Consider the following 22,035-nt stretch of genomic DNA (forward strand, 5'->3'; position numbering starts at 1 on the left):
TGCAAAGGATTTATATCTTGAAACTGTGACCACAGTCACAAATGCTAATGATTGGCAATCACTGGAATCTGCATTCTTAAGCTCCAGATAAATAAATCATAGCATTCTTGAAATTACACAACCCATTTGCTAGTGGCTCATTGTATAGTAATCCAGTCAGCAGCATTCCTCTGCCCTTTGCGCATGTCAAAGCTGTTTCTGCACAGTTAAGAAGTCTTAACTGGATCTGTCATGGTCAATAGTATAGGCAGCAAGTCATCTTGCATTAAAAGTCTTGTCTCAAATTCCTCTCATCTCAACCCTGTAAAATATTCCTATCACTTTAAATCTGTGTTGTCTTCAACCATTTTCCAATGGGAATAGCTTCTCTCCATTTTCCTATCGTCACCTGTCATATTTCTCTCCACCTCTGGCAAGTGACCTCTAAGGAAGTCAGTCAGATTCTCCAGGGCCTTAAGTCCACTCAGCCATTCAGCAAGATTATTGCAGATCTGACTAATGGCCTTCATTCCTTTGTTTTCTTCTCATATCCTCTTTACCCTTATGAATCCCAATATACCATATAATTTTATGGCAGGAAAAAGTTGAAGTATATTGTGCATATTACATTTTTGTACAACAACATGACAATAAAACAAAACTGGAACTTTACCAATATTGCTCTCAACACATCCTGCCACTTTAAATGATTTATCCCTCAAATTCTGGTTTAGAATTGTACTACATACCCCACATTGCCACTCTGTATTTCATATCCCAACATATCAGCTGACAACATCAGCTTATTTACAATTCACTGTGGATTTGTCAGCCCATGTCCTTCTGCAGTTTCTGAACCAGGACGAACATGCAGAACCACCCAATTTGAGCAAGAATGGTGCTGAACATGGAAAGATCAGAATGATTTCTTCCTGTTGACTTACTTGGTTTGATTGGGACGCAAGTCATGCAGCACTCGCCGTCAAGGAGGGACAAGACGGACTGTGGGGGGCAGGAGACGGGAACAGAACAGGGTTTGGTTGCACATTCCACAATTCCATTGTTACAACAACAGAGTTCACACCCATGAAGCCACTGAGTTTGAGCCTGCCTCAAAAAGAGCAGAAATAATGCATCACTATACTGCCTGCAGAATAATAGTTCAAGTTAATAATCATCTGACTGTACGTATAGAACACAACAAAACAGTGTCTCTCTGGCCATGGTGCACACACAATACAAAATCACATATCTACATAAAAACACAAAATATACATACACACGAATACACACACATAGGTATGTATCGATGATTTTTTCAGTTACAAGATACCAATTTCAAACCTGCAGAAAGAAGCCATTTCCAGCCTGGCAGCTCTAATTTTGATGCTCTAGTACCTCCTGCTTGATAGAGGTTGATCAAAGATGCTGAGTGCTGGAATTAAATTCTATAATTCTTTGAGCCCTATTTATACAATGCTCCAGGTAAATGTCATCAATAAAGGAAAAGGAGACCCCCAGTGATTTTCTTGGCCATTTTGGTGATCCTCTATATTGATTTCTGGTCGGATTATTTGCAGCTACCCCATACCATGCAACGATGCAGTCAGACAGGATTTTCTCCATTGTCCTCCTATAAAATGTTGTCATGATGACCTCTGGTAGCCTCGTCTTATATTAGCCTTGTCTTACACAGCTTCTTTAGGAAGTGTAGATGCTGGAACGCCTTCCTGACTAATGAGGAGATAGTATGGGTCCAGGATAGGTTGTGCTTTATATGCACACCAAGGAACTTTGTGCTCTCCTTTGATATCTAATAAGAGAATGGGCAGCCTTTATCCTCCTGAAATCTACAATCATCTCCTTTGTCTTGTTCATGTTGAGACTCAGGTTATTGTTCTCACACCATTTTATGAGCTGCCCAATCTCCTGTTAGCTGACCTATCACTATCGAACTTTGAAGCCAACTGCTGTTGCCCATCCATAAACTTGATGATTCTGTTTGAACTGTATCTGGCGGTCCAGTCAAGTCATCAGCGTGAACAGTAGAGGGCTTAATCCACAGCCCTGAGGTGAGTCAGTGGCCAACATGATGAGTTTTCACACTTTGCTACTAACTTGGATAGTCTCTGGTCTTTTGATCAGGTCTTCATCAAATGCAAGAGAATTGATGTCAGTACAGCAGGAATCTAGGATAGCAACCTCCAAGAAGATAATGGTATCTTTGCTGTGATAATAAAATAACAGATCAGGTTCAATCTAATTGAATAGTGGAATTGGCTATGGAGGCTAAGTATCCAACTCATATGTTCATATGAGAGAGAGAAAATTCTCACAAAGTACAATGCTCATTCCTGTCACTCAGTAATAGTCATCACTGCTGACATTTTTATGTGAATTTGGAGGGATATTGCTGAGTGGGTGCCACATATATTCAATCAAATCAAATGTAGGAGAGAGTTTGGAAAATTACTTCTCAGGAAAGGTCAACCAAACTCACCTCATGCACTTGATCCTGATGGACACACCAGTGTGAGTCAACACAAACTGGGCAACATTGGCCATCAGGGGTCTCCTGCTGTGTTAAATCACACAGCAAGGGTGGACACTGCTCCTTCTGTGACTCACACAGAACTGTGCCTTTCTGTAAAGATAAAGCACAAATAATCATTTTTAATCACACTTGTTCAATTTACAATTCATAGTATTCAAGTCAGCTAACTGTCCCTGAATTTCATTACAAACTTGGAGAGCTGCTGCAGTATCTGCCTCCTGCCTTTAGGTGGGACTATAACATTAGAAACAGCCCAACATCCACAGCAGCCTTTCCAGTTTCACAGACGTCAAGCATCTCCAGAGACGTGGTTCTTTTTCTCTCTTCCATTTCCAGCATCTGTCGCACTTGGCTTGGTGTCCCTGACTTTCACCTGGCTCATTGCTCATTCCACCCACTGCTGCACCTTCAGTTTGCAGTTCTTCCTTTACTTGATCTATTAGTCTAAACCAGTGCTTCCCAAACTTTTTAGCCCGTGGGACCACTTTGGGAAGCACTTGGAAATTGTGGAACCCTGTAGTTATGAACCGGAAGCCAACTGGAAGTCGAATGGCGTCAACTTCCGGTTTGAGCGTGGTTGAGTCTAATTTAAATTGAATTATTTTTCTTAAACAGTAAGCAATCTGAGGTAGGGCTTGCAAAATCACATTTCTTCAGAATTTGATTATTTTGTTTCAATTGACTATTAACCAAAATACAAATATCACTGACCTGACATTCCCCAAATGCCCACCATCACTGACCTTCCAGAAGTGGGTTTCCAAACCGTCCCCAGCTGGATCTCCCAATGCCTCTGATGCAAGCATCCATCTCGGCCTCAGATGCCCGCAGGTGGAGCTCCCGATGCCTCTGACATTGGTTTGCATCCTGGCCTCTGCTGCACAGGCCCAAACTTACATCACCTCCACCGCTAACCCCCGCTGGAGCCACCACCGCCTCCACCATTAACCCCGACTACAAACATATTGTAGCCCACGATGCCTCTATCGATGCAGGTCCCAGTCCTGACCATTCCGGCACCCTTTCCGACTCCATCACCAGTTCCACACCAACCTCAGCGAGAGGGAAGTGGGGGGGGGGGGGGGGGGTGAGGGAGGGAGCGAGCAAAGGTGGGGGGAAGGGTGGTATCGAGTGAGTGAGCAAGGTGGGGGGGGGGAGGCAGTTAAAATTTTTTTAATGTGGCCAACTTTGTGCCAAAAGAAATCCAAGTCTCATTGGTTGAAAATGGCGTCTTGAGGACTGACGTCTGCACTGCTGACTACAAGCATCAAGACGCATTTTGTTTAGTTAGCGTCCATAGGAGGTAAAGATATACTACTGACATTTCTGGCCTGAGCCTTTCTTCAAGGTACAAACAAAAACAGGCAGGTGCCTCAATAGTGACAGAGCAAGAAAGGTGAAAGAATGGGAGGGGAGGAGTCCAGACCAACAAACAAAAGCTGCAAAACTAGCTTGAGTTCCTCCAGCATTCACTGTATGTTTTTACTACAATCACACATCTGTTTCAATCTTCTGCATGTGCCTTGTTCTGACAGGATTGATAACTATTGTTCAGTTGCCAACCAGGTGCACTTTCATTGACCACATTTGCATTCTTGACCTGCCCTTCCCCCTTATTTGCTGATTCATACAGTGACCAGTTTTCAGATTTATTGTCAGAGTACATTCATGACATTCGCATATAACACAGAGATTCCTTTTTCCTGCTGGCCTGGTGGCCGGTCTGGTGTGGTGATACCATGGATCATGCAACCTTTCCCCATAATCCACAAAAGACAACCAGAAGTTATTAGGGACAATCTCATCCAGCCCATCACAATTATCAGAGTTGAACATTTCGTGGGTTAAATATTTAACAGTGAACAATCTTACCTGTAAGAATTTATTCAGTTGCTTGAAGCAATGCCCTAGTGATTTTCTTTTTAATGTTCCCCCACACTCAATCATCAACTCCCCACCCCCCCCCCCCACCCAAATCTACCACTCACTCACACACAAGGGTAATATACAGTGGCTAATTAACCTACCAACTCGTATCTTTTGAATCTAGGAGGAAATTGGAGCAAATGGACAAAATTCATGTGGTCACAAGGAGAACCTGCAAATTCTACAGTCGACAATGGAGGTCAGGATTGAACCTGAGTCTTGGTTGCTCTGAACACATCTCTGAGAGATGTGCTAATCATGAACGTGCAGCAAACTGTGTCTTTCAGTGTGTGCTTCAATACTGTAATCGATGACTGATTTATCATTGTTGTACAAGAGCAACCTATCCTTCAGTTCTGACATAGAACATACTGAATTACTCTTTAAATGTGTGAACTCCAAATGTACTTTTATCCACGTTACTAACCAAACACTGGCATTTTATACAGGGATTTTCTCGGGGAACACTCTGCCCATGGTTGAACACCATTCCATTTTCATCCAGACAACCTGAAAAGATACAGATCAGAAAATTAGATCAAACATTTCCTAAAGCTCTACTTATCGAGATGATTTGGTATGCACTGTATTGTTCAAACATAAATGCAGGGAATATGGCATGAAAAAGATGGGCTATGGTGCAAATGTGATTCTGACAAAGAATATAAATAGTGGTCCCCTCTTATCCATGGTTTCAGTTACCCGCGGCGGTCTACCGCAGTCCGAAAATATTAAATGGAAAATTCCAGAAATAAATATTCCTCACGTTTTAAATTGTGCAAATTGTTCTGAGTAGCAAGACGTGAATTATCCCTTTGTCCACGCTGTATATGCTACGGCTCCTAGAACGCTTCCACCAGCGTTGTCTCCGCTCCATCCTCAACATCCATTGGAGCGCTTACACCCCTAACGTCTAAGTACTCGAGATGGCAGAGGTCGACAGCATCGAGTCCACGCTGCTGAAGATCCAGCTGCGCTGGATGGGTCACGTCTCCAGAATGGAGGACCATCGCCTTCCCAAGATCGTGTTATATGGCGAGCTCTCCACTGGCCACCATGACAGAGGTGCACCAAAGAAAAGGTACAAGGGCTGCCTAAAGAAATCTCTTGGTGCCTGCCACATTGACCACCGCCAGTGGGCTGATAACGCCTCAAACCGTGCATCTTGGCACCTCACAGTTTGGCGGGCAGCAACCTCCTTTGAAGAAGACTGCAGAGCCCACCTCACTGACAAAAGGCAAAGGAGGAAAAACCCAACACCCAACCCCAACCAACAAATTTTCCCTTGCAACCGCTGCAATCGTGTCTGCCTGTCCCGCATCGGACTTGTCAGCCACAAACGAGCCTGCAGCTGACGTGGACTTTTTACCCCCTCCATAAATCTTTGTCCGCGAAGCCAAGCCAAAGAAAAAAAAAAGAAATATGCTACCAGCCCATTAATCTCTTGGTAGGCATCTTGGTTATCAGATTGACGGTCGCCAGTATCGCAGTTCTTGTGTTCAAGTAGCACTCACACATTTACGGAATGTAATACAGTATATTGTTATAATTGTTCTATTTTATTATTCAGTATTATCTGTGGTTTCAGGCATCTGCTGGTGGTCTTGGAACATATTCCTCATGGATGGGGCAGGGGGGAAGACAACTGTATTATAATATCAGGGAGTGCTTGTATTCCAAGAGAACAGGTTCATTCTGGCATCAACTTCATCTATGAAGGATTAGCCGATTCTCATATACTGGAAAAACTGAAACAACACGCAGAGAAAGTGCAAGCGGAACTTGGCAGGTCAGGCAGGATCTGTACAGTTGAAATTTTGGGCCAAAACCATTGCATCCTTTTGTCAGTTTCTGTTCCTTCAAGACAATTGTATGTATGACGTCTGAAAAGTAATTTATTGCTTTATTTCGTATTGTTGGAGAGATTGATACAATGGCATATGTGCTGCATGTATTAGCTTTTTATTTCTCTGATGGCTAGGTGGGTGGCGTTGCTCAGATGGAGGGCCTAACCATGCTAAATGGCTTTGTGGCGTCATGTCATGTTTAAACTTAGAGAAGATTAGATGCTCAATTTACGATTTGAATTCAAATGTTCAAACACTGGGAACCCTTTTCGAATTACTTTTATAATCTTTGATTGGCTATGAAGCTATAGCTGTTGACTAATGAGGTAATTTATCACTCTAATAAGAATTCTGTCCTCCTTTACTTTTGGCCAAACAGCTTCTTTCTTGATAGTGGGTTTAGATTTTCCCTTTTTATAATAAAATATCAATACAATATAATCTGTTTGATTAATATGTGGAGTACCTTGGATGTAATGATATGATTAAAGTGTAATGTCTCTTTTTGACTTTTAGCACTCTACTTTTGGATGTGAAATTTCAATGTTAATAAAAATATTGAAAAAGACTAGATTCTCTTGTTCCCCTGCATGACATATGCAATGCCGTGCCAAGGCACCAGCAGTGGATACTTTGTTAAAGCTACTGTACTGTCATCTGCAATAGTCTGTTTACTGTGTCCAGATGGAATCACCAACACCATATTTCCATCAGCTGTTCAAAATCCATAATCAGAAATGCAGGAGATATGTTGTAAATGCATTTGTGCTCCGATTTCCTGTTAGTGATAACATAGATTATTAAAACCCCTTTGCTGCTGGAGGAGCATAATTCCCATCCCATCACCCTCCCATAACTCAAGGGCAAATTTGTTCCAAAGCACCAGTTGAACTGATGATTCTCAGCAAGGTTTGCGCCCAGCAGGCATTTTATAGTGTTGTAACAACATGCAATGTTAGAGTGGAATGAATCTCCACCATGGGCATCTTCAAGGAAATGAGAGCAAAAGAAATATCAGCTTTGCAACATCCCCAACTACTGCACTTGTGAAAGGTCACTCATGCCTTCATTGACCATTCACTGCTTTTCATGCTCGGCTCATGTACTTACTTAGGTTTCTCCAGACAATCTCATCTTTGATTTTCTCTGCTGCTGGTGAAGGAAGCACAACTTGTGATTTGGTGATTCCCCAAGATGCACCATTTAAACTAGTGCCCATTTCGACAGCCATTGGTGGTTTTGTTGTGATCACCTTTTGACTCTCAGATGAAGTATTTAATTCCTGTGCTTGCTTCCTCTTGGTGCTCCATGATACGATTTGATTCAGATTGTACTTTTTAGTTGCTGCAGTGCTTAAAGGAACCAAGGATAGGAAACCAACTTCTGTGTCAGAGGTGGGTGGCTGGGCTGTTGGTCTCCGAGGACTTTGATTGAATTGTGTTGGTGATGGTATCCCAGGGAGGGTGTTGTCCGTGATTGGAGGATTCAATCCTGATCTCTCAGTGGAAGTCTCACTCACTTCTAAAATAGATGAAAAATTTAATTAATGATATCAAACCAATAATTAACCCACTGTTGTTGACATCAAAATGAAGAAGTTTGGTATGACACTGGAGTGTGCTAACTGGCTGCATCACAGTCATGTATGGGGACACCAATACCCTTGAGTGGAAAGCCCTGCGGTAGTGGACACAGCCCAGGACATCACAGGCAAAACCTCCCCACCATTGAGAGCATCTGCAGGGAACGTCGTCGTCGGAGAGCAGCTGCGATCATCAAGGCTCCACACCACCCCAGCACACGCTCTGTTCTCGCTGCTGCCTTCAGGAAAGAGGTCTAGGTGCCACAAGTCTCGCTCCACCAGATCAGGAACAGCTGCTACCCCTCCACCATCAGACAAACTCAATCAGGGACTCCTTTAAGGACTCTGACGTGTGCACTTTATTGATTTTTTCTCTTTGTATTGTACAGTCTGTTTACTGGTGTACAATTGTGTACGGTTTTTATTGCACTAACAACACTCATCTGCAGGAAAAAAGAATCTCAGGGTTGCACGTGATATTAAGTATGACCTCTGACAATAAACCTGAAATCCGAAAAAAAAATCTAAAGATAATTCAACACAGTAAACAAATTATTTCTTCCGTCACAGTGTCAATTGGGTTGTGCTATCCTTAGAAAAGAAAAAAAAAATAACGAGCAAGTTCTATACCTCAATGTTGAAATTGAGGATTAAAACCGGACTAGGAATTTCCCCAGAGTTACTCCTGCAACTGTAGAATAAAACTATTTATTACTTATCTAAACAAATTTCCACCTGCACTTTGCTCACACTGCATCATCAGAGAAGGAGCCGCAACAACAGATTTCTCAGTCTCAAATCCCTTTATCCGACATATCCCTCATGGATGGGGCAGGGGGGAAGAATTTTAGTACCTGATTCTATTTGGAATCTCAGGTGTCCATTTAAGGTCACATTCAGAATTAGAATTTATTGTCATGAACAAGTCTCAAAATATGATGTTTTGCAACATCACAATGCAAACATTCATATTACGAACCATCTTACAACACTAACATATAAAAAGTAAAAATACTAGTGCACAAAAAGTAAGGCAGTGCCTTTGGTTCATTGATTATTCAGGAATCTGATGGCAGAGGGGAAGAAGCGGTCCTTGTGCCATTGAGTGCTTATCTTTAGGCTCCTGTACCTTTTTCCCAAGGTAGCAGAGTGAAGAGGGCGTGGCCTGGGTGGTGGTGGGGGGTCTTTGGGGATAGAAGCAGCTTTCTGTAATACACCGCCTCATGTAGATGTCCTCGATGGAGTGAAGTCTGGTACCTGTGATGTCATAGGCTGAGTTAACAACCCTCTGGAGTTTATTTTCTTGTCCCAAGATATGGCTCCTCCATACCAGACAGTAATGCCACCAGCCAGAATGCTCTTCCACGGTGCACTTGTAGAAGTTTACGAGAGTCTTTGGTAACATATTCAATCTCCTTAAGCACCTCACAAAGTACAGCCGTTGGCGAGCCTTCTTCACGATGGCATCAACGTGGAGGCTGCAGGAGAGATCCTCGGAGATGTGGACAACCCAGGAATTTGAAGTTCTTGACCCTCTCCACTACTGTGCCCTCAATGAGGACCATCCAAACATCAAGAATTAACTATGCCGCAGAATGTAAACAAAGTTCTAATACTTTCATTAGAAAGATAATGATTTTGAAGGCCAGTTCACACACATTCATAGTGATCATGGTACTTACCATCAGGGCATACGGGGCAGCATATGCCTGGAACATGATGCAGAGACTGTTCACACTGTAGCTCTGCACAGCTGTCACCTTTCCACTCGCACTCCACCTTGCCTTCCTGAAGCATGAAAGTAAAGTTATCCCAAAGGAAATGATGCACTCCAACATCAGATTTAGAAATAATGTTTAACATTACTGGCAAATTTCTGGGATATATATATATATATATATGTGATTTTACAGAAAGGTTATTTATTCATTTGCTGGATTTTAAACCCAACTAATCCTTTTTAGATACGTGCCAGCATCACTATGACCCTCTGGCATAGCAATTCATTTATTGGGTGACAACCCAGCAGCTTGACATATTTTCAGGGGAAGACACAAGAAGCTGAATAGAAGTTCATAGGATGTTGATGAAACCCCAGAATGATTTGTGTGCCTCCAAATTGAAATGCTGATTTTGAACTCCATTACAGTATTGGAAGTGTAATTTCAAATAGCTAATGAAATATTTAAATAATAAAATATTTGCATCAATAGTACTCATAGAACTACCCAACCGCAGTAAAAATTCACTTAGTTTACAAATATCCTTTAAAGAAAAAGAAATCTTCCATTCTTAAGCCCCTCTCAACCTGCTTCAGACTCCATGAACGTGGGAGAACCTTGACTGCACTGTGAAATGACCAAGGAAGCCATTAAAGGGGAAATTAAGGGTGACAATAATTGCTTACCTTTTCAGCATTGTCCATATCTATAAATGGACGAGGTTTTCTGTTTAATGTAGATTATAACTATTACCACAATGCATGAAAACACCAGCATCACTGCAGTCACAACAGGGCATTTATAAAAGCGAAAGGAGTGTTATTTTATGTCGAAGTGCACTGTGACTATCAGCACCTAAAACACTCCCTTCAAACTGCGAATGATAAACCACGTGTCAATATTTTCTCAAATGTGCAGGCTTGCCAACTTTGAATTTGAGTTCGTGAATTGCTTCTTGAAAACAAAACACTTACTCAGCAACTCTGAGCCTTAATAGCTTTGAACATAATGTGAATGAAGGGTCAAACTCATCAAGAATTTGAACTCTGCAGATAGAAATAATAATCTGATTTTCTGGCAGGATAATAGATAATCCAGAAGCAGGGATCTGGTTCTAATCATGTACTCTTGAACACCCTGCCTCCCAGTTTAATCTGATAGTATTTCAGATAATTTTTTGGCTTTCTCCCTTTGTTAAAGACTTTCTTCCTGCATTTCGGAAAATTATCCATACATGCAGCCTCCCTCGCGCACAAAAAAATAGAAGAAGCTCAATTGTGAAGAGTGTTCCTGGAGCAGCCTTAAATAAGTAAGCTGGTCAGTCAAATCAGACCTGTGAAACAAGAGTTTTTGTAAAAAAAATACTTTATTGGCTCAAATGGTGAGTTTGCTGCCAGTTACATTGGTTCTATAACCACAGCAAGCAAACATAATTCTGAAAATCAAAATACTGCAGAAGTCACACAAGATCCATTGTCTTTGGTCCAGAAGGTTAAGTTTCAAAGGATCCGAGGTGGGTTGGATGCAAAACTTTCCTGGTCATAGAGGGCAGAAGATAATAGTGGAGGGTGCTTCCCTAACTGGAGGTCTGTGACCAGTGATGTCCTGCAGGGATCAGTTGTTTGTGAGATATACAAATGATCTTGATGAAAATGTCAGTGGTTTGAGTAGTAAATTTGCAATGACATGAAAAATCAGTGAACTTGTGGATGACGGAGAAGGTTGTATTATACAGCAGGATATGGATCCAATTGAAATTCGAGTGGAGAAATGGCTTAATCTGGAAAAGTGTGAATGGCTGCATTTTGGGAGGCCAAATGCAAGAGGAAAGTATACAAGAAATAGCAGGGCCCTTGGAAGCATTGATGTTCAGAGAGGTTTGGTATGCAAGGGCGTAGCTTCGTGAAAGTGGCAACGTGGATAGGTTGGAAAAGGTTTACAGCATACTTGTCTTTATTGGTCATGATGTTGAGTATAAAAATTGGAAAGTCACATTTAATAAAATTTTGGTCACATTGTGTGGAGTTTGGATCACTACACATTGGAATAATAGAGAAGCTTTGGATAGGGTAGAGAAGAGGTTCACCAGATGTTGCATGAATTGGAGAGCATTAGGTAGAAGAAGAAATTGGACAAACTTGGATTGTTTTTGTCTGGAGTATCAGAGGCCAAGGGAGACCTGACAAGAGTATATAAAATTATGATAGGCATGGATAAGGGAAAGATAGTCTTTTTTTCCCCCCCAAGATGAAAAAGTCAAATACTAGAAGGCATAGTTTTAAGGTTAGAGGGGCATGTTTGAAGGGAACTTTAAAAAAAAAGAGAAGTCTGGAATGTGTTACAACTATTTTATTTTCCTTGAGTTAATTATTTTAGCCTCAATCATGTTTCACATCAAATTTAAAACACAGAAATTCATTTGGTCCATCAAGTCCATACTAGATCTAAACAAGACCAATCCAACTTCACTGCCTTCTCCCCATTGATCATCTTTTTTGGAACATAACTAGGTCCTTCCTCTGCCCCACAATTAATTCAAACTACAAATGCATAAAATACATTTTCTTCATCATTCTGGCCCTTCTTAAAAAAATATCTTTGTTCTGTGTTCATTGGTTCTTGAACCTACCACCAATAAGAATTGTATATTTCTGTCCTAACTGCAGTATGTAGATCCTTCATGACTTAAAAAAAAATTCATTGACATACCCCTTGCCATCAATGCTCTCTGATTTATAAGGGATTGCTTAAGGTGGTATGTGAGTGGGAAGGGAAGGTTGAAAATCACTCTAGACTCTATTGTTACTAAAGTATTTTGCTTGAGAAAAATTGTCATTGGCCCATTTCCCTTGGAGCTATGAAACCGTACACATAACGAGTTAATTAGGTACAATTAAAATAATGGTTTTCAAACTTTTTCTTTCCGCCCACATACCATCTTAAGCAATCCCTTACTAATCACAGAGCACCTATGGCATAGGGAATACTTAAAGTGGTATGTGAGTAGAAAGAAAAAGGTTGAGAACCACTGATATAGAGCATCCTAATGTGTGCATCTTTGCTATCCTGGTATTCCAGATCTTTGTGTAGAGCCAATGAGAAGGCATCTGCTGTAGACCTGTTGCTGTGGTAGGCAAATTGGAACTGATCCACATCACCATTTGGACATGTGCTTCAATACCAGCCTCTCAAAACACTTCATCACTGTGGATGTGAGTGCTACTAGTCAGTAGTCATTTAGTCAGGTTACCATCCTCCTCTGTTTGAAACAGGTGGGTACCATGCCTTTCCAGAGGGAGATGTTGAATATATCCATGATTACAATGGAAAGTTGATCAGCATAGGTTTTCAATTCTTGGCCGTGTATTCCATCCAGACCTGATGCTTTCATTGGATTCACTGTCCTGAAGGAAGCCCGCTCAGCATTCTCGGATATAGTGAGTAGACATGGGGACAGTGTTGTTAAGGCGGCTATAGTGTGTTGGCATTCTTTAACCATGGGATCGAGTTCAAGAGCTGTGAGGTAATGTTAGTTAGACTCCACTTGCAATATTGTGTTCAGTTCTGGTCACCTCACCACTGGAAAGATATGGATTTTATAGAGAGGATGCAGAAGAGACTTACAAGAATGCTGCCTGGATTGGAGTTCATAAATAATGAGGATAGTTTGAGTGAGCTTTGTCTTTTCTCCTTGAAGCGACTGAGGATGGGGGGGTGACCTGATAGAGGTGTACAAGATGATGAGCCAGGGGGTGATTCACCAGAGCTGAAATGGCCAACACAAGGGAGTATAGTATTAAAGGTGTTTGGGAGTAAGTACAGGGGGGAAATGTAAGAGATAAGTTTCCTCTCACAGATAGTGGTGGGTGCATGGTATGCGCTGGCCGTAACTGTCAAGGAGGCAGGTACAGAAGGATTTTTAAGAGACTATTAGATACAGTAGGTACATGGGACATAAAAGAAAATGGAGAGGTTATGTAGTAGAGAAATTCTAGACAGTTTTTCGTGTAGGTTATTAGGCCTGCACAACAGGGCCTGTACTGTGGTGAAGATTTCATGTTGTATGGAAGAGTCCTTCCATTGTTTACAGTGTCAAAAACAAATGACTTTAAGATTATAAGAAAAAGGAACAGGAGTAGGTTATCTGGCCCCTTGAGCGTGCTCTGCCATTCAATTCTCTTATGGGTGATCTGGCTGTGTACTCCACTCCATTCACCTGTCTGTTCCCCAACTGTCTCTTCTGCTTCACTGGGCAGAGAATTCCACAGATTTACTACTCTCTAGAAGTAGATCCTTCTCATCTGTCTCCAATCTATTCCCAGAATCCTGAAACTATCTTCCTACTTATCTTTTTCTTTCATAATTATATAGATTTCTCTGATTGTCCCTCGTATATTACATGGCTACTCAATCTCACCCCACGTCAACACCCTCATTTCCAAAGGTAAACTGCTGAACTTCATCTGCACTGCCTCCAGAGCCAGTAGATCCTTTCTCAAGGGAGGAGACCAGAATTGCATACTGTACTCCAGGTGTGGCTTCACCAGTACCTCAAACAGTAGCAGCAGAACTTTCTCACTCTTAAATTCAATCTTTCTAGCAATGAAGGCCAATATCCCATCTTCTTCATTACCTGCTGCACCTCTAAACTCATCTTTTGCAATTCAGTAGAAACACCCCACGTCTCTCTGCACAACAGCAGGCTAGAATCTTGCACTATTTAAATAATAACCTGATCTACCATTTCCTTCCCAAGTGGATGACCACACATTTACTAATTTTGTGCTCCATTTTTCAGACCCTTGTCACCTACTTAACCTATCTATATCTCTCTACAGACTCTCTGTGACCTCTGCACAGTCTACTTTTCCCCCTTCGTTTAATGTCATCAGCAAACTTGGATATGCTACATTTTCTCCCCTCCTCCTGTCGTTTATGTCCATTTCAAACAACTGAGGCCAGCACAAATCTCTGCAGCATACCACGAATTTGAAACCAGAGAAACACACATTTACCCCAATTCTCTGCCTTCCATTATTAACCAATCCTGTACCCCATCTCAAGCACAAGTTTTTTGGTAGATGCCTCCTTGAACCCTAACTGGAAATCCAAGTAAATAACATTCATCTGTTTGCTTTTATTCACTGCATCATTATATCCATACTCCAGTAAGTTAAACTGAACCTGCTTCTTGAATCCATGCTTCATCTGCCTGATCCAGATGCATCCCTATTTCTTCCTTAATTTTGAGAATTTTATCAAATACAGACATTAAGCTAACAAGCCTATAGTTACTTGCCCTCTGTCTTAAACAATTACATTCCATTTGCTGCTTTCCAATCTGCTGGGACCTGCCTAAAGAATTTTGGTAAGTTACCACAAATGCAATTCTGCAACTTCTGCCACTACTTTCAAAAGCCTTGGATACATTTCATTACGACCAGGGGGTCTTATCTACCTTTGGGCCCATTGTCCAACACTGCATCTTTAGTGATAGTGACTGAGGTTCTCACCTCCCATCGCATCTTTAATATCAATCTTCAGCATGTTACCGGTGTCTCCCATTGTGCAGAATGACTCAAAATATTTGTTCAAGGTCTTGGCCATTTCTGTATTACCAATGTCACTTCAGCCTTTTGTTTCTGCTTTATTATATTTATAAAAACTTTCACTATCTGCCTTTGTATTCTGTGCTATTTACTTTCGGAGCCTATCTTTCCTTTACTGCTTGCTTTGTGGTTTTTGTTGCTTTTTAAAGTTTTCCCAATCATCCAGTTTTCCACTACTTTTTGAATGTATGAGATTTTAATTTGATGCCTTCCTTTATATTCTTCATTATTCACAGCTGACTATCCCAACACTTGCTGATCTTGATTTTAATTGGAATTTGTTGAGCAATGTGCAAACTCTCTTTGAACATTCTCCTTCTTTGGCTTGGCTTCGCGGACGAAGATTTATGGAGGGGTATGTCTACGTCTGCTGCAGGCTCGTTTGTGGCTGACAAGTCCGATGCGGGACAGGCAGACACGGTTGCAGGGGAAAATTGGTTGGTTGGGGTTGGGTGTTCAGTGAGATAACCTGTGCTCCCAGTTTTCATGAGGCAACACCTCCCTGATCCCTGTGTCTCCTTTGTTTCGGGAGATAAAATGCAATGACCATCTTTGTCTTTTTCCAATCTAGTTGCAATGTGGCACTTTTGCCATTGGTGTTCCTGCCTTATACTTTGAATTTTTTCTTTTCTAATTTGTCTTCCCTCTATCTTTCTGATTCTTACCCCCCACCCCCCCCCCACCGCCGTCATATTAGTCTAAACCAGTGGTTTTCAACCTTTTTCTTTCCACTCACATACCACTTTAAGTAATCCCTATGCCATCAGTGCTCTTAAGGTGGGATGTGAGTGGGAAGGGAAGGTTGAGAATCACTGCTCTAGGCCCAACTGTTACAGAAATATTTTGCTTGAGAAAAATTGTCATTGGCCGATTTCCTTTGGAGTTATGAAACTGCACATAACGAGTCAATGAGGTACAATTAAAACAGTCGTTCTCAAACTTTTTCTTCCCACCCACATACCACCTTAAGCAATCCCTTACTAATTACAGAGCACCGATGGCATAGGAAATACTTAAAATGGTATGTGAGTGGAAAGAAAAAGGTAAAAAGGTTGAGATCCACTGGTTTAAACCCTCCCCAACAGCAATCAACTGCACTGACCTAACCCCTTCCCCCCCTCCCCCTCTCTGAGGACATTGATTCCAGTCCTGCCCAGGTGTAGTCCATCAAGGTTACACTGGCCCCACGGATAATGTTCTTTATCCAGCATTTTAATTTTCGGTCCCTGCAGAAAAGTTATGTTATGTTTTTGTCAACCTCATCAATTCACCTACCGTACATAGGCAGACAATACAGGGGTCTGTGGCAGAGATGTAATATCCTCCATCTTCCAGAATCTGACTGTCATACAAGCACACTATGGAGAAAAGGGGAATCTTGCAGGTTAGAAAAGAGCAATTATTAATCATATGCTACATAATAAAGAATTAAACAACTGAAATACACTTCAAACATAGGGTATGTGCTGATTAAAACACATTCAGAAACTAACATACCATAATAAAATTGTTCAGCCAGTAAAAAAAAATCAACAAGAAATTGTATTGTATAAAGCACTTATTTTTGCATAATATATCCACACATCCAAGATATGGATAGAGCCATGAAGTTGATCAAAAGTTCAACTGCAGGAGAAAGTTTTAAGAAGCACCTTAAATAAGAAAGGAAAATATGTTGTGAGATTTTCTACGCTGTAGGTGGTGGTAGAGAGGGGAGAGGGTAAGGACAGAAGCAAAAGCCTTGAAAATTCTGGACGTGGTTGATGATAGGGGAGCATTTAGGTCTGGAGCAGTTAAACTCACTACAAGAGAAGTTAAGGGCAATAGGAGTTTACATTGATGTGAGAGACAGATCTGGAAAAGTTTTAAAGCGAAATTAAAGATCTTACTTAACTTGGATCCAAAATGAGTCAACAGAAACAAGGTGAATGGGATGGTGCAAATTAGAACACGGGGAATAGAATTTTAGATCCCATCAAGAAAACGGAGAATGCAACAAGGAAAGCTGTCCAGAGTGCATTGGAAAAGATATATTTAAAACTAATTAGGCATGGTTGAGATTTCAGTCTGTCAAGGAAAGATCTGTGTTTAACAATGTAAGGGAAATGGAAAATATTGATCTTCATAACAACGTATTTCAGTTGCTTTAAGCTCTTTGTGGGGTAAACTACAACAGTAAATTTGCTCACATATTGTTAACATATAGTTAGTATTTCTGTTAACTATGTTTCATATATTTGCCAGGGAGAAGAATCGAAGCATATAAAATTATGAGAGGCATAGACAGGATAAATTAGTCAAGAAACTTTTTCTCAGTGTGAAAATGACAAAAATGAAATGGCATAGATTTAAGGTGAGAGAAGGAAAGTTTGAAGATCTACAGAGAGAGAGAGAGAGAGAGAGAGAGAGATGGATACCTGGAATGCGCTGCCAGGGGAAGAGAAAAGCAAATGAAATAGCAGGTGTTTCGGAGGTATTCAGGCACATGAACAGCTGAGAAATGCAGATGTGCAGTTTAAATTGGCATAATTCATGCCTAAATATTGCAAGTTAAGCAGCTACAAGAAACATTCTTGGATTCTAATTTGTGTACTATCAGGTAACATTTGCTTAGAGGAGTCGTTTTAATACTAGTCCGTCAACTTTATGGAGTGATATGCCTGTCTAAAACAAGAGATGAAAGATTACATCAACAGTTACTGGCCAACATGGAGAGGGAAAGTTGCCAATACCAGAATGGAAGGCCATGGACAGAGTGGTCTTAATATTCCGTTAAGGCTGGCAAGACAAGTTGATCCTGATAAGTAGGTTTTATTCATCCATTGAAGTCACTGTTTCCCATTCACCAGCTTTTATTTAGTGAAATGTGTGCTCTGCCTCGTACGTTGTTAAAATAGATTTGACCATTTATGGTTTTTTTAAATTTCATGTTCATTCACAGGAACATGAAATACCTAAGAAAACAAAGATCTGATAAAATGGCCATGGGTCTATTAATGAGTGGTAAATACAAGTAAGCACATGGTGTGGATTGTAACTTCAGTTCCACACATGTTCAAGCAAGTGGTGAGAATAAGGATTTCTGGTGCAAGTTTGTACACAATTCCTGACATCAGGCTGACCTAACAAGCGATTGGTGTATAACATTCTCAGCTCACATCTTGACACAAAACAATAATCAAATGTCATCTTGGAAAATCCCAGAATAACAAAAGCTGACTACGTGAACGAGTCAAATACAAAATTACAAAAATATTAAGACTTCTGGAAGTTAAAGTTCAAATTAGACACAAAATCAATTTGACTTGCCAAGAATCATTACCAAAAGATCAATTCTAACCAGGCGCATCTCCCATTCTTTGCTTTTCACATGAAATGCTTCTTCCGGGACAACCTCATCCACTCATGCATTCCCACTAATCGCCCCCTCAGTGACAGCAGGAAATGCCTCACTTGCACCAACATCTTCTCCTTCACCACCAGTTGGGGGCCCAAACAATCCTTCCAAGAGAAGCAACACTTCACTTGGGAATCTACAGGGGTCATAATGGGATCCAGTTATTCTGTGGTGGCCTCCTTTACATCAGAAAGAATAGTTGCAGACTGGAAGGTCGCTTCGTTGAGCACCTTCATTCTTTCCGTTGCAATAACAGGGACATTCTAGGGGCCAATCATATCAATTTCACACCCTATCCTCCCACCAATATGTCTGTCCATGGACTCTTGCACTATCAAACTGAGGTCGCCTGCAAATTGGATGAACACCACCTTCTGGGCACTCTCCAGCCAGATGGCATTTACTTCTCCAGTATCCATTAGGGCCCCTCCTGTCTTTCTCTCTTTCCCTCGGTCTCCTTTCCTCCAGCTCCCACCCCCTTTTCCCTCTTTTGAGAGAGCTAACCCCTTCCGCTATCACCTCAGCTATTTTCTCCTCTGCCCTCCCACCCATATCCGCCTCTTGTCTGTTGGCCTGTGCTACTCCTGCTGCCCTTTCTTCTCTCCTCCTCCCACCTTTTAATTCAGGCAACTGCCTGCCTGCTTTTTGCTCAATCCTTGACAAAGGGCTAAGGCCCAAAACGTTGATTATATCACTTTGCTTCCTATAGATGCTGCATGACCTACTGAGTTTCTGCAGCACTTTTGTGTATTGCAAATCAGTTCTAATTGTTATGTTTCTGCACTGCATGATATTCAGTACCAATGAGGAGTTAATCATGTATCAACACGGCTCCCCTGTGAATTGAGATCAACAGAAGGGAACATGAATATCTGCAAATTAAGGCAAAAGAAATAAATATTCAAAACACTCTTCAACAAATCCAGGCACTCCATTTTCCCTTGAATACACATCCTCCCTACCCGCTTCTAAGCAAGGATTCTATTCCAAAGTTCAAAGTTCAGATACAACCCTGAGATTCTTTTTCCTGCAGGCCAGGAAGAATTTCTAATCACCAGTAACTAACCTGTTCTCAAGAAGAAACAAATGTATACAAAAGACAAAAGAAAGGAATGAAAACAAAGGAAAGAAATGTAAACAAGCTAAAGGCAAATACATAAAATAAATATTTAGTAATAAATAATGAGCAAAATAAGAGTTCTTAAATGAGTCTCTGAATGAGTCTTTTACTCAGGAATCTGATGGTTGAGGGGTAGCAGCTATTCGTGAACCTGTAGGTACGAGCCGATGGCACTTACACCTCTTTCCTGATGGCAGTAGCGAGAACAGAGCAAGTCCTGGGAGATGTGGATCCTTGATCATTGCTGCTACCCTCCAACTGGAGCATTCCATGTAGATATCTCGATGGCGGAGAGTTTTGCTTGTGATGTACTGGGCTCTGCCCATGACCTTTTGCAGGGTTCTCTGCTCAGAAGTATTGGTGCCTCCATACCAGGCTGTGATGCAGCTGGTCAGCACACTTTCTACTACACATCTGTACTTTCTCTCAGTTTCTCTGTGCCTGTTCTATGTGATGGCACTATCCTTCCAAGTTGTCTTTCTTTCTCCTCAAACCCTGGTGTGCCCTTCATCATTGCTGACAAGATCATCAACTGTGTCTGTTCCATTTCCTGAACCTCCGTCTTGACTGGTGAATTTCTCTCTAACAGCCTCCACATTCAACGGATCATTGTTCAGAATTATCACCACTTTGAACACAAGGCCATCACCAGACAGAACTTCCTCTGCCTATTCAGCAATTAAAGGAACAATTCCTTTGGCATCTTCTGGTTCATTCTTTCATTTTCCATCTCCACCAGTACCTACTCCCATTCTTATAACACCTGCAGGTGTTATAACATGTACAATGCCAGCCCAGCCCTTTTGCCTCCTCCCTTTCTATCTAAACTTCGTTCAACTGCTGAGAATGTAAACAAGCTTCACATTGATCATCCTTTTAACAAGCCCATTCTGTCTTCATTACAACCCTAATACTATTCCAACAATGCTCAATAGAAGATGAGGTGCTGTCCCTCAAGTTAAAGCTTTTGGAACTCCATAATGGATTCAACAATACAAGATAATCAGTCATTCTGGACTTCACTCTGACATTTTCAGCATTTGGAGTTTTTTTTTCCTGCATGTCTTTTCAGATATTTCATGTCATCATCAACCTGCTATTTTCATCTCAGTCAACAATTCTTCTGTTATTTTCTGGTCTTTTATCACTGAACTTCTCGTCTGTCACGCAAACTCTGACTTGTCTCTCCTTTTCTTCACCTGCTTCTTGTTCTCTTCAATTTAAATAATGATATTACCCCACCTGATCACAAATATCAACTTTTTCTTCCCAAAAGTTGTTTGATTTGCAAAATATTTCAAATATTTTCTTTTTAATTTATATTGCAGAAGAAAAACACAAATAGGTGCTGCTTGGCATTCACTGCTAACTGCTCCCTAGCTTGGGAATACAGGCATTGCTTGACCTTACCTGAGCATGCCGGGCAGCAGTCACCTGGGACAGACTGAGGATGGTCACAGGAAGGGGGCTCGCACTTCCGAACTTCACAGCTTACTTCTCCCAACTGTTTGAGACAGCCAAGCAGAAAATGAGACGGGTGTATTGGTAGAGGTGAAATAGACAGAATAAGTGCAGGGGCGTATCTATGCAAAATTAGTCCTTATGGCAGGGGTGGCCAACGTGTCAAAATAAACAGTGGGTGGGGGGGGGGTGTTGGATAGCACTAGCACAGTGACGCTGCCCTTCAAGTGGCACCCAGGGCATGAGCCATGCCTGTCATATCTAGATACACCCCAGAATAAGTGCAAGTATGAGCCCGGAAGGGGCAGAGAGGGAGCAGGAGAGCGTGAGAGAGAGCCCAAGACCAAAGGTGAGCATAAGGGAGAGGGTAAAAGAAGAAATATTAAAAAAAGAGTAAAATAATAAAATGGTAAAAGGATCATAAAGAGAAACAGAAGCAAAACCGATGAGTGACAGGGTATTACCCGACAAAGAGAGATGGAAGAAGTCACAAAGCAGCAATTCTAAGAATTCATAGGAGGTGGAAATTTCCAAAATCATTCTATTAGCTTTACTTCATACAAGTACACAATAATAAAATTTCTATAGCCAGCTTTAACTGATAGGCTATTCAAGACAAAATGCTGGTTTGTAATGCATCTGGAGTTCAACATAAATACGAGTTAGAAGTTGCTAAGCCTTCCATTTTGGTCCATAAAGCACTCAGCTACAACACTGGTCAACTGCAGAGCCAAGCAACGACACATCCAATATTGTCATTCAGCCCTTTCTCTGTCATTGAGCTATTCTAATTTATTTGATGCACAGTTTCATCTGCTGGCAATGTGTCCAGGTCCGCA

At 41.3% G+C, this 22,035-nt stretch overlaps 1 protein-coding gene across 6 annotated transcripts in view; it reads right to left on the reverse strand.

The window, feature by feature from the left end:
* Nucleotides 1-22,035, reverse strand: part of LOC138742588 (von Willebrand factor C and EGF domain-containing protein-like) — a 104,341-nt gene that overhangs the window by 24,992 nt on the left and 57,314 nt on the right. For 4 of the 6 annotated variants that reach the window (XM_069897217.1, XM_069897226.1, XM_069897203.1 and 1 more), the window contains 7 exons: nucleotides 21,146-21,239; nucleotides 16,494-16,576; nucleotides 9,571-9,676; nucleotides 7,417-7,827; nucleotides 4,887-4,969; nucleotides 2,480-2,623; nucleotides 924-1,086 (listed from right to left, as the gene is read on the reverse strand). In XM_069897217.1, coding sequence (XP_069753318.1) covers nucleotides 924-1,086; nucleotides 2,480-2,623; nucleotides 4,887-4,969; nucleotides 7,417-7,827; nucleotides 9,571-9,676; nucleotides 16,494-16,576; nucleotides 21,146-21,239 — 1,084 coding nt within the window. The remainder of the gene's footprint in view (nucleotides 1-923; nucleotides 1,087-2,479; nucleotides 2,624-4,886; nucleotides 4,970-7,416; nucleotides 7,828-9,570; nucleotides 9,677-16,493; nucleotides 16,577-21,145; nucleotides 21,240-22,035) is intronic. The other 2 variants (XM_069897209.1, XM_069897234.1) reach the window with 2 other exon arrangements.

This window comes from Narcine bancroftii, chromosome 1, assembly GCF_036971445.1.
Source record: "Narcine bancroftii isolate sNarBan1 chromosome 1, sNarBan1.hap1, whole genome shotgun sequence".
Classification (NCBI taxonomy): domain Eukaryota; kingdom Metazoa; phylum Chordata; class Chondrichthyes; order Torpediniformes; family Narcinidae; genus Narcine; species Narcine bancroftii.